This window comes from Poecilia reticulata, linkage group LG12 (assembly GCF_000633615.1).
Source record: "Poecilia reticulata strain Guanapo linkage group LG12, Guppy_female_1.0+MT, whole genome shotgun sequence".
Taxonomy (NCBI): Eukaryota; Metazoa; Chordata; class Actinopteri; order Cyprinodontiformes; family Poeciliidae; genus Poecilia; species Poecilia reticulata.
In genome coordinates, this window is record NC_024342.1 from 15,637,033 (window position 1) to 15,649,065 (window position 12,033).

Consider the following 12,033-nt stretch of genomic DNA (forward strand, 5'->3'; position numbering starts at 1 on the left):
TATGAAGTTAAGTATGATAAGTCACGTGTTCACAGAGAGCAGAAGTGACACTTTAACTTGGGATGGAAACTATGCATAAAGGAAGTGATCACTTCGACTAAATCTTCAAAATACCCAGTTCTGCTTTCATGTTCTCGCTGGTATTTTCGTGTACATTTGGTCACCAGTTGAAGCACTCATCAAACAAACAAGTTACACATGTGAGTTTTTATTCGAGGAAAATTCAGAAAGGAGAAGAAGAAAGAGACACGAAGGTAACAAATTGATTTTAGGTTCATTTGCAGCAAACGAGAAAAGGCACTTAATACACAAAACACTGAATTGAACAAAAAGAAGGGGAACGGCTTGTCAAACTCCCAGCTGCAGACGATGTAAACAGGCTGGTTTCTCTGTACAACACCAACCAATTATTTGTCCGAGTCGTGGATGAGTTTGAGAAAGCAAACATGTGAAATAAATAGTCGAGTAAAACCACCAGATTACTGGGCAGACAGTGAGCGCTCTAAAAATCTACGTGGCGTTACGATATCAAGATATATCAATTAAAATCCTTGTCTTGAAGTTTCTTCAGCTGCCCCTCCCAAACCTGCTGCTGCACGCCACCAGTAAGATGGCGGACAGAAGATTCCTCAACACACCAGCCGTCACTCTCAAGCTAAAGCTGGACTGGCTGAGGAACGCAGATAATGATTAGCATTGTCTCTTAAATACGTTTAAATTTTTTTTTTAAAGAGAAAAGTGGCAGAAAGGTATAAATTACCTCAAACTAAAGCAGGTGTTCAGGTTATATTTTGGTGTTTGGTTATTTTGGCAGCAGTTATAATCAGGGTTTCCCGTTTTAAAATATTTAACCACAGAACTGAGCTGAAGACACCAAAGGCAAATCTTAGCTTCTGTAATTTTTAGAGAAACGGCGCCACCTAGATGAGAGCTGTGGACTGACAGCACTAAGATTTTACAGTACATATCCTGGCGATTTATATTTCAAGGTTAAAAGTCACAGAGAAAAACAATTAGCCAGGCATTCAGCTGATATCTGGGTGAAGCAAGTGGACGAGGAGGGCGATCTGGAAAAATCCTGCAGAGGAGATTAGATTTTATTTAAATATAATTTAAAGCTGGAAGCTCAAACATTCAAAGCCAAAGCCTGTTCCACTTTTGGTACGCCCAAGCACCGACTGTCGAAAAGGAAGAGGAATACATTCAGTACACAAACTGGGTCTCACACTGCAACAAGCATCACACAAATTAATCTGAGCGTTGAGCCGATGGAGTGTTCAGGAAGGTGGTGATCTTTGTGGTTCATCTTAGTCGACATTTTGAACAGAGTTTGAAAAGTCCTAGAGAGATTTAAGGGTAGAAAATAAATATCTACATAATACAGAAACCACTGTGCAGCCCAACATAACCACAAAACCATTAGCAGCTTCTGACTTCTCTGTAAAACGTCAGAAAAAAAACAACGGCATGAAGAGGCTGCACACAATTTTATAAATAACATAATGGTCTGAATTTCATTTGTAACATGACCTTTTGCACATGAAAGAGCACGAACTGGCCCCTTTCTTCATCTGTACTGCAACAAGATGTAGGTTAAATGTTCCTTTGAAACCTGTCTCTAAAAAAAAAAAATCTTAATTTTTAATACTAAATAAGTAAAAATTATAGTGCAGCAGGTGGAATAATTGTAACTTTGCCAACAGCTGGACACAAACTAATTGGATGGTGTTCTGATGTACGAGCAAAACAAAGCGAAGAAGAGGAGGAGAGGACGGTAAGAGGTTTATCTGCAGGGCGGTGTGTATGTGTGTGTGTGAGATGGGATCAGAGTGCCTCAGTATTTCAGCTTCTTGGGAATCTCCCAGGAGAACAAATCCCGACCAAAGTGACCGTAGGAAGCCGTGCGCTGGTAGATGGGCTTCTTCAGGTCGAGCTCCCTTAGAGAAACAAAAAATCATCATTCATTAGGAAAATACAGCAAAATACACGAATAAGTCTTTGTCTTTCATTTCTTTTAGTTATTGCTTCATTTCTATTTGTTAAACGCCAAAAATGATGAGCAAAAAAAAAAAAAATCACATCAGAATATTGGAAGCGTCTCTTAGTTAGATATTTCTATTTACTATGACTTCTGGGAAAGCCTGGATGTTTGCATCTGATTGATAAATCCACTTTTGATTTAATTGGGAGGTCCAGCTGCGGATTTATTTTAAGGCAACACCTCAAACATACAGCCGGTCACTGAGCTGAACAACTGGTCGATTTCAATACTTCATTCTTTAGCGAACAGCCACAGCATTTAAACCCCTTTGAGGGAAGATGCAGTAAAATGCTCAGACATTCGGTTGCATAATTCGACATTAATTGGAGCCGTTAATTTCCTCGTCACTAGGAAACTCTTTGCAACCCAAGGCCAAAGCAGGATATTCAATTTAGTTTTTTTCCTTTCAATTCTGCATAATTTTAATTAAAATGTATACCAATTGCAGCTAAAATAGATAATCTTTTATCCTTTAGACCCCATCTTGACCTCTACAGCTTCCTGCTGTTTTACTCAACTATGTTGTAGAAACAAGAAACAGTTTCATAAAAAGTAATATTTATATTTAAAAGGCCAAAGCTTATGAATTTCTTTTAACCTTTAGCTAAATATTGAGTCATTTTGTTATCTTTATTTGCAGAATTGCACAAAAATGTCTTGCTTTGCTTTAAAAAAAAAAAAAAAAAAAAAAAATCACCTTAGTTTTGTTTTTTGGGAGATTATTAACAGTTTACCTCACTATGACCCCTGGGCGGAGGTCAAAGTTCTTTCTCACGATGTCCAGCAGCTCTCTCTCGCTCTTCTGCGAGGTCCCATAATGGAAGATGGAGACAGACAGAGGATGGGAAACTCCAATAGCATAGGAAACCTAAAACCGCAGACAGATTTGATCATTTCTGAAGGTATTTTAACGACGTTTCTGCTTCATTCGTTCATTTATCTCTCATTTCAACACCAGGCCAGGTGTGTTCTTACTTGGACCAAGACGCGTCTGCAAAGTCCAGCTTTAACCAGAGATTTGGCCACCCAGCGAGCGGCGTACGCCGCAGAGCGATCGACCTTTGTGTAGTCCTTTCCAGAAAACGCTCCGCCTCCATGGGCTCCCCACCCTCCATAGGTGTCCACTATGATCTTACGCCCAGTCAAACCAGCATCACTCTGCAGGAAAGATGGAGTACGTTTACAGAAAGCCATTATATTTTCACATTAAGCATAAATATGAAGATATGCAATCCAGATGCCTTAAACTGATTAGTAAAGTCTTCGCAAAGCCGTTCTCTCACCTGTGGGCCGCCAATGACAAAACGGCCGCTGGGCTGCAGGTGGTAGATGGTGTCGTCGTCGAGGTAACCAGACGGGACCACGGCTTTCACCACCCGTTCCTTCAGGCTGTGACGCATCTCCTCCAAACTCACACACTCGTCGTGCTGCACAGAGATCACGATGGTGTGGACACGCAGCGGCACCACGGCTCCTCGGTCCTGTCGGTACTGAACGGTCACCTGGACGGAGGAGAAGAAGAACTCAGACGTAAAATCTAAACAGAACCTGGTGATGATTAAACTGTTTCTGCGGGTTATGGAGATATACAAGAATGTACATGTTCTAATTGGTTATATGGAACCTTATTCAGTTTTAGTGCATCAACAACTTTGATTCATATAACAGTCTTAATACTAAATAAATGCTTTTATTCATTTGCACTAGAAGAATCTTAAGTGATAACAGAGTGGAGACTGTAAATCATAAAATATTCATAGTAATGGACCCAAATTACAAAATTTGTATTCCCAATTGTTTAATATTTATTTGGTCTGTGTATACAAGTTATCAAACATATCGTTTCACCATAAATACACTGAATAAATTATTAACATTGATCCTGCATTACACAACCATGCGAGGTGTATTTGTACTTAAAGATCCCAAATAAAATCCTTTTAAAAAAAGACTTACATTTGGTTAAGAATTTTTTAAAGAAAATTTTAGCTGACCTATCTGAAACATATATAAAATAAAAAAAAAAAAAATCAAGGTCAAGTATTAAATTATGAAAAAAAAAAAATCTTTAAAATGTATAATTCTACTTGTACTTTATACATAGGAAGAGCCTGACAGGCAAAGTAACCACTAGATGGCAGTAATACTCGTTTTAAAATTAAAATATGTAAACGTAAAATTCTTCTCACCCAACATTATAAAGTTTGGATGACATCCATCTACATTTTTTAAATTAATTATCTAATTGACCTTTAAACTACAGCAAGTTTAATAACAATAATAATAATAAATGCTAACTTTATCCTCGTCTAACCTGAGTCTTGGAGTCGGGTCGGACCCACGGCAGCGTTCCATCCCGACGCAGCTCGGCCATCTTGGCGTTGAGCTTGTGAGCCAAGACGATGGTGAGCGGCATACACTCCTCCGTCTCGTCCGTGGCATAACCAAACATGAGGCCCTGTCAGAAATGCAGTCACAGGATGAACGAGGTCAAACAAAACGATTTGTTGAACTGCTGACCGAACACAAACCTGATCGCCGGCTCCAACGTCCTCCTCTTTACGGTCGAGATAAACGCCCTGAGCAATGTCAGGAGACTGCTGCTCCAAAGCCACCAGCACATTGCAGGTCTTATGGTCAAAACCTGTGAACAAAGGTCGTGACCTCAAAGGGAGAATCATTTCACCTGGCCACAGCGGCCTGCAAAGAACCACAATACTTTACCAGGTAATTAGCCAAACCTCCATTGTTAATTTAAAAAGTTGTCACATTTTTTATTACATTCTTTCCCAGTTTTATATTTCTGGATTTTTCGGCAACACATTTTAGGCATTAAAGTATAATTTTTACTCTGAACCTACTGCTAGTGATGTGGTATAGACAGTGGTGGAGAAAGTACTCAAAAAATTTACTTAAGTAAAAGTACAAATACACAGACAAAAATGTACTTAAGTAAAAGTCAAAGTACCACATTAACATTTTACTTAAGTAAAAAAGTACTGGCTTTTAAAAATACTTAAGTATTAAAAGTAAAAGTACTTGCTGAATGCATTGCCTAATCACTAATATCATTAAGTGAACTGATCGTATTTAATTTTAATACATCAGAAATGTGCCATTTTAATGAACAATGCCACAGATAAAACATGTTTTTATTGAGTTTATTCTGTAACATAGTTTAGACTTAGATATGTGATTCTATGCATCATAATTTCAGGGATGGAAACATCTGGTCTCCTGTCCTAACAGCATGAACTTCACTTTTTTTGCCACACATTTATTTTGAAAGAAATCCAACTGGCAGAGGAGGACCTGGAACCAAGGAGCCTCGTAGCAGAGTTGTAGTCTAGACCACCGAACCCAAGACCAAATCAAAACCAGCACCCCGCGCTACATGACAATAAAACAATAAAACACCTAGATATTAAATACTTAGAGCTGAAATAAACTTAACCAGTATCAATTCAAACTCTTCATTCTGTTTTGCTTTCATCTCTGTGCCACAATACACAGAGGTCTCCTGCCATCCCTAAAAATATAACACCCTGGGCGGTTGCCCATATTGCTAATGTCAGAAATAATAATTGTCTGCACCATTAAACATAGTAATTAACAACGCTCAACTATGAACACTGTCCAAGGCCCAATAAGCAAGAAGTAACCAAGCAGAAGGAGCACCGTGACTGTTCTCATCCTCCCTCCTGCTGCAACGTCTGCCACCATGACAGGTGACGAAAACAAAGAGCAATGAGCATGCTCTGTGTTGCTACGTTCTTGTTTTATTTATTCGCCAATTAAATATAAAGATATTTTAATGAAATAAAATAGCTACTGCAGTGTACGCAGAGCATTACAAGAACAAAGAACGGCTCTCACTGAGGCTTCAGTACTATAGGACTTGGTCAAGATCCGTCCAGAAGAATCGGATTGTCCATGAATGTCATATTACTATATTGCACTTTGGTCCCAGCGTTGTCCCATATATGCAACACCTCAGTCAACCCCTCCACACAGTAATTCAGCGCATGAGTGACAACTTTTTTTCATCGCAGATGCAACACCTCTCAGTCAATACAGCTAGCTTTGCTAGCATCACGTCCACGGAGCTTACCTTTCTTTAAGCTTTCCTTCCAAGTGACGTTAAAAATTGGACAAAGTCCCACCGTCTGTGAAAGCGAAGCGCTGCTGATTTTATTGTATGATTTATGCAGCGCTATTATATTACTGACGCTCAGAGGAAACCACTGCGCATGTCTGGAGCTCCGCAAGCGAGTAAAGGGGGAGGCAATGGGTGACAACAGACACTAAGTCACGTTATTGCTCGGATTTTATGGCGCCACCTTAARTCCCTGAACTTCACATTTTAACGGAAAAAARSMYMAMKSSRWYTKGRWKKWAMSRRKWAMMSSRMMMKTTTGTAGAAATGTAGTGAAGTAGAAAGTACAGATAMKTACTGTAAAATGTAGTGGAGTAAAAGTAGAAAGTATCCATTATTAAATCTACTTAAGTAAAGTACAGATACACGAAAATTGTACTCAAGTACAATAACGAAGTACATGTACTTCGTTACTTCCCACCACTGGGTATAGAGCCATTTTGCTGAAATAACATGTCTTACCTCACCTCTATTTCTACATCGTAAACTCTTAGTCGAATAAGATATGGAGAATCAGACTTCCTAAAAATAGCTTTTTCTTTTGTTTGGCACTTTAGACAAAGACTTTAGTCAGTTCAACACGTCTAGAGTGAAAACAGGGAGAGAAAAAGGATGTTTTCAATTCATTCAACAACAAAAATAATACTCAGAGCCCCTGTAGTCCTGACGTCCATTATTCTGTAGAGCGTCAGATGAAAAGTCAGATTGTCTTGCGCAATATTGCACAGGCTAAATTAATGTCATTTTCTGGGTGTTCACTGCAGAGCTGGTCAAAGACGGATCCATTTCCCCCTCGATGACCTCAAAGCAGCACAGTCCATGTCTGCTCTCACTCTGAAAGATCCCAGAGTCCAAAAGCGTCAGTGTGTAAAGCCCCACCTTCAGAATTCCAAAGTTTCTCTCCAGAAATCTGCTTCTAGATTTAGGGTATAACTAAGACCTTGGGGAAACAAATCAGCTTCACCTTCTGACGACAAAATCTGTTCAATCCAGAAAACCATTGCTCATGAGAGCAGCTGCAGCCGCACAAAATCTCCTTACTGGGACGTAAGGAGATTTTTGTGGTGATTAATGTTAATTAAATTTTTAAACAATTATTTCCTGATACTGTTGGTTTGATAATGTAACAGCTAAAAGTTTTGTTTTGCATAATTTTCCATTTGGACGAAAAAAAAAAAAAGAAAAAAAAAACTATTATTTTCCTCGTAAAACCACAAAGAAACTTGTACAGCATTGGTACGTTACACAATCAGCTTCTCATTTTAAATCAAAGAATAATCATGAATCAAAAATGCATTAAATTTATCACAACGTTTTGCACTAGACGGGTTCATTACCTAAAAGTTATCAATTTTTTTTTCTTTTTTTAGATTAGCTTTGAGCATATTTTCCCCATCTTCAACTTTAAGCAATTACTTTAAAATATATTTAATGAATAGGACCCAGTTCTAAAATGTATTAAGTAGGTTAATGTCCCTCTTAAATTAGAGTGCTGTGTAGTTCAGTGAAAACACTAAAGGAAGAGATCTGCAAGTTCGAGATTATTGGCTAGTTTGTTAAGCAAATATGGATTTTTTTTACCATCACCATGTTTATCTCTTTTCCAACCACAAAAAAAAAAAAGATGTTTAATTATCAGCATTGAACTGGGTCTGAACCAGCTTTCTTTCTCCACAAGCGTACCTTTGGAGGAATCGTCATAGCCAATGTCCTTGATCGTCTCCCTGACGACCTTCTGATAGTCAACAGTGGCTCTGGAGGTGATCTCCCCCGCAAGCAGGATCATCCCCGTCTTAGCTACAGTCTCTGGGGACAAACAGAAAACATTTGGTGTGCTAGATCCAGATCTAATTCAGTGTGCAACAATATTTAAACACCAACGCTGCACTACTCGTGTTACACTTTGCTGCCTTTGATGCTGAACAAAACCATGTGACAATAAAACATTGTCAGTCCTATTCAGATGAAGTTGAGGAGAAGCTCACAACCACAAACAGAACAATATTCACTTTATTCGTCTGGTCCATTAAAGACCACCGCACTCGAACCTGAAAGCTTTTGCAGCTTTCATCATCTGCCTCCCTGGTGTATTCAGCTACAAAGCAAACAATCATTTCCGACCAGAAAAACAAAGGGGACCTTTAAGCTTTAATTGAGTGTGGGTAGAATGAGTCAATATTTTTTTTAAGATGAATATTATTTCTGCCAATTAATCCCATGAAAACATCTGAAGATTGTTCTCCGCTGATCTAAGAGTAAGTGTGAACACTGCAGTTTTTTTCTTTTTGTTTGTTCGTTTTTTAAGAGGGCCAATTATTCAAAAGTCCCATTTCGTAAATTTTTATATTTCCATTTGGGTCTGTGCTGCTTCTAAAAACAAACCAAGCACATATAAAAACATATAAAAACTAAAAGAGCTGGTTTTTGGCAATAACTTAAAGTTTTTTTGGGTCTGGAAAAAGATGGGTTTCAATAACCTTCCGAATTTAATCTCACTAATCAGCAGGCACTGCCCATCACCTAGCAACCCCAGCAGAGTTCCTGCACATTTGGTCAGCTGTATTTATGTGCTGTACAATGGCTGCTGGAATAAACAAGTGTTTTGTTGCCCAGAATGCATAAAGAAACCACTTTATGCATTCTTGTTAGTTGTGCAGGAGGCTCTACTTCTGCTTTTCAAAGATGTACAGTTGTATAACTGTGATTCTGTTTGCTTGCTTGGATATGAAGTGACAAGAGGCACTAAGACAGTTAAACAACAGTTCCATTCTGGATCTAATGTCACGTCTAGTTGGAATGTCTCTTCAGTTTGTTCCGTTGCCTCTCTTTGAAGATATTTAGAGCCGTTTCTGTCTGTTCGAGGGTCAGTTATCTGTCTTGTTACTGTTGACTGTCCCAATCCCCCCTGGACATTTTTGCATCTCTTTATAGTCGGCTGATTCATTCTCTAACATGTTAAAAGGCAGAACTGATAAGACTAAAATCTCATTATACAATGATTTTGCACAAAAAAATGAAATGAAAGCGTTTTCTATCCATAGACATATTCTAACCTGTTCAAGGAAATACAATAGTTCACCCTTAAAGAGCAACCTTTGTGGTTACTCACCACATGCTACTTTGGCGTCAGGGTCTTGTCTCAGGTGAGCGTCCAACACCGCATCACTAATCTGGTCACAAATCTTATCTGTGGGGGAACAACGTAATAGGAAAAGCTTAAGAACATTTGCAGGAAATGGAAAGTCTCAGCTCAATGTTTTCTGTAATAACGCTTTAATTCGTTTTATTAGGTCGTGTTTTAACCTTTATTAAACTATTAATGAATCAAACCATTTTAATGTAGCAGATCTATTTAATTACTTGCATACGAATCAGATGAGTCTGAAGTCAGCATTAACCTTTCTCCAGTAAACCTCGGCATCCATCTCAATAATAGCATGTGTTCTTACATGATGCAGCAGTCCCTTATCTGTGTGTTTACCTAAAAAAGCGTCAGCTGGTGGCAGTAGCCTGTGGCTGTTATGCTGTGTACTTTCTGCTTTTAGGCAATATAATGCAGTTATCTATAATCTACTAGTTCTGTACGTCAAGAAAATGTGGTTATGTGACTCCAATAAATGTTATCTACCAGCAGAAAAGTCCCTTGAGGTAATTTTTATTTGATCTGTCATCTTTCATAAAAGTCAACTGGTCCAAACAAAGATCAGAACCACAAGAAATGGAAAGGTTTCATGCAAAACTCACAGAATATACAATTAAAAGTAGATTGTTCAGTGGTTATTCATCTGTAAGAGAATTAAAACTTCAGGCAGATATTTGAAACGGCAAAGCATGGATACAAAATGAACCTACAGATTAGCAAAGGGATGAGCCAATCCAGCCTGAACCATTTCATCTCTAGATCCATTCAGATCTGTATGACACCAACCATTGTGTTGTGTGTGAAATTGTAAACATTTCACAGATTTATTTTTGGTGGCAAACTTAAGCTGAAAGAATCCAAATACGCCTGGATGTGTTGCAGGTAATTTTACCCAAAGTTCATCAATGTAGAGTCAAATAAAAAAAAAAAAAAAAATTCATCGATTTGGATTCTTTACACCCACAGATGGGCAGATAGTCTGTCAGGTACTTAGACGTAGAGGTAAGCCCATTATCCTTAGCAGTAGAGCTGGTGTGTTTTAAAAGAGAGAGGCAGCAAGTCCACAACTTGCATTCACAAAATGCATGTTCAAAACCATATCTTTATTAATATCATCCTGTTGCCTTTTTCTATAAACCTTCTATGAAAGGTGCATGTTGTAAAACACAGCAGCCTCTGTCAAATACTACATTCTAGTCTAAATATTGAACTTAGATTTTTTTTTTGCTCTGTTACACAAAGAAATTAATAGTTCTAAGAAACATTTGAGCAAGAAGTAGAGTGTGAACCAGTTTTATTCAAACATATTTGCTCTTTTAAAATTGATTGTATTTGTCATGAAGTTTTTACTTATTTTAATTTGTTCTTTAAGTTTGTAGTTAAACAGATACTACCTTTGAAACTAGGCCGATTTGAAGCCGAATGGTGACATTTATCAAAACCAACACAGAAAATATATTTTTTTACATTTAGTTATCCCCCCCATTTCACCTAACTCTAAGTCAAGGTACTCGGTCCATGTTTTATAGATGTTGAACTATACCTCTATAGTATAGTGTGAAACATTTCGAAGTCATGAAACAACTCAGTCTGCCAAAAACAGACTGAAGAGAACATGTGATTGACAGGCACCACAAGTCCTGACACATGTTAGCTTCAGCACCTAGCCACAGTGCTGCTACAGCACAAACCGGAGCCTCCCATCGGTCTAAAAATACAGCTTCCCAGCATAAAAATGTTACAAATCTTTCTTAAAGTACACTGTGTGAAACTCGCTCCTGCAAAAGCACAATGAGAGTTGCCTAATAGTTTAGCTTTTAGCTGGATGTAACAATGTAGCGGCTCAAAGCCAGCTTTATCTAATTTTCTGCTCAAACACATTTTTAATCACATTTTTTGTTTAACCCGTTCATTTTTGCTTAAACTTTATTACCAATTCAGATTTTTAAGACATTTTATTTCACATAAAACAACTAGCATATCGAGCTTGACAATAATCCGGGGCAGACAAACTCACAACAATCAGCCACATGACCTTGTTTGAGAGGCTAACAGGATGCTAGGCTAATTATTTGGGTCAGTAAAATGGACGGCGCTTTGCACAAAAATACTAAAACTTACCAGGGTGACCTTCTCCGACTGACTCGGAGGTGAAGAGGAAGCAGTCTTCATCATGAGGCGAGTCGCTGTAGAAACCGTTCAGGTGGCCGTTCATTTTGTTTAAGCTAACGCAGGCTAGCAGCAGAGTCCTGTTTGCAGAGCCGGGGGTGGAGGGGAGACTGTAACACCAAAAGCAGCCTTCACCACCTGGGATTATTACCGACACACAACCACGGCAGCAGCCAGCTGAGTGGACGATAATGGAGCAGGGAGCCGTATTTATTGGACTCCCACAGTCCACTGCTTACAGCCAACTGATGCAGAGCCCCGGCTGGACCATGTGGTGCTGAGGGGCGTGTTCCGACTCCAGCAAAACAAATATATCCATGAGGAGAGAAGGCACTGCATGCAGAGTTACTGGTTCTGATTAACTTAGAACTTTCACGTTTTTATAGAAGAGGATAATATTAATTGTAAAGAAGATTAGAAAGTAAAGGTGGTACAGTGAACACGTTTTAAATAGATGTTTATATGTCAAAAAGTTGTGGACATCTTTCATTTTTTTCAGAATGCTGCTGCTTAGGCAAGCATCAC

General features: G+C 38.6%; 1 protein-coding gene across 1 annotated transcript; it reads right to left on the bottom strand.

Moving 5' to 3' along the window:
• Positions 1 to 188: 188 nt before the first annotated feature.
• Positions 189 to 11,789, bottom strand: mat2aa (methionine adenosyltransferase 2Aa). The gene is made up of 9 exons (XM_008424108.2): positions 11,461 to 11,789; positions 9,307 to 9,384; positions 7,881 to 8,003; positions 4,573 to 4,685; positions 4,356 to 4,499; positions 3,325 to 3,543; positions 3,017 to 3,199; positions 2,776 to 2,909; positions 189 to 1,937 (listed from the first exon to the last, which is right to left on the bottom strand). The coding sequence occupies exons 1-9, from the start codon at positions 11,552 to 11,554 to the stop codon at positions 1,835 to 1,837; spliced, it is 1,191 nt and encodes a 396-aa protein (XP_008422330.1). The 5' UTR covers positions 11,555 to 11,789; the 3' UTR covers positions 189 to 1,834.
• Between the last annotated feature and the right edge of the window lie 244 nt (positions 11,790 to 12,033).

What these genes read in the sequence shown, in the direction of transcription:
- mat2aa (XM_008424108.2), bottom strand. Translation starts at nt 11,554, where the DNA reads ATGAACGGCCACCTGAACGGTTTCTACAGCGACTCGCCTCATGATGAA. An exon ending in TGACGCCAAAGTAGCATGTG is followed by an intron (nt 8,004 to 9,306) that starts GTGAGTAACCAC and finishes GTTTGTCCCCAG; the next exon opens with AGACTGTAGCTAAGACGGGG. An exon ending in CTATGACGATTCCTCCAAAG is followed by an intron (nt 4,686 to 7,880) that starts GTACGCTTGTGG and finishes CTTTGTTCACAG; the next exon opens with GTTTTGACCATAAGACCTGC.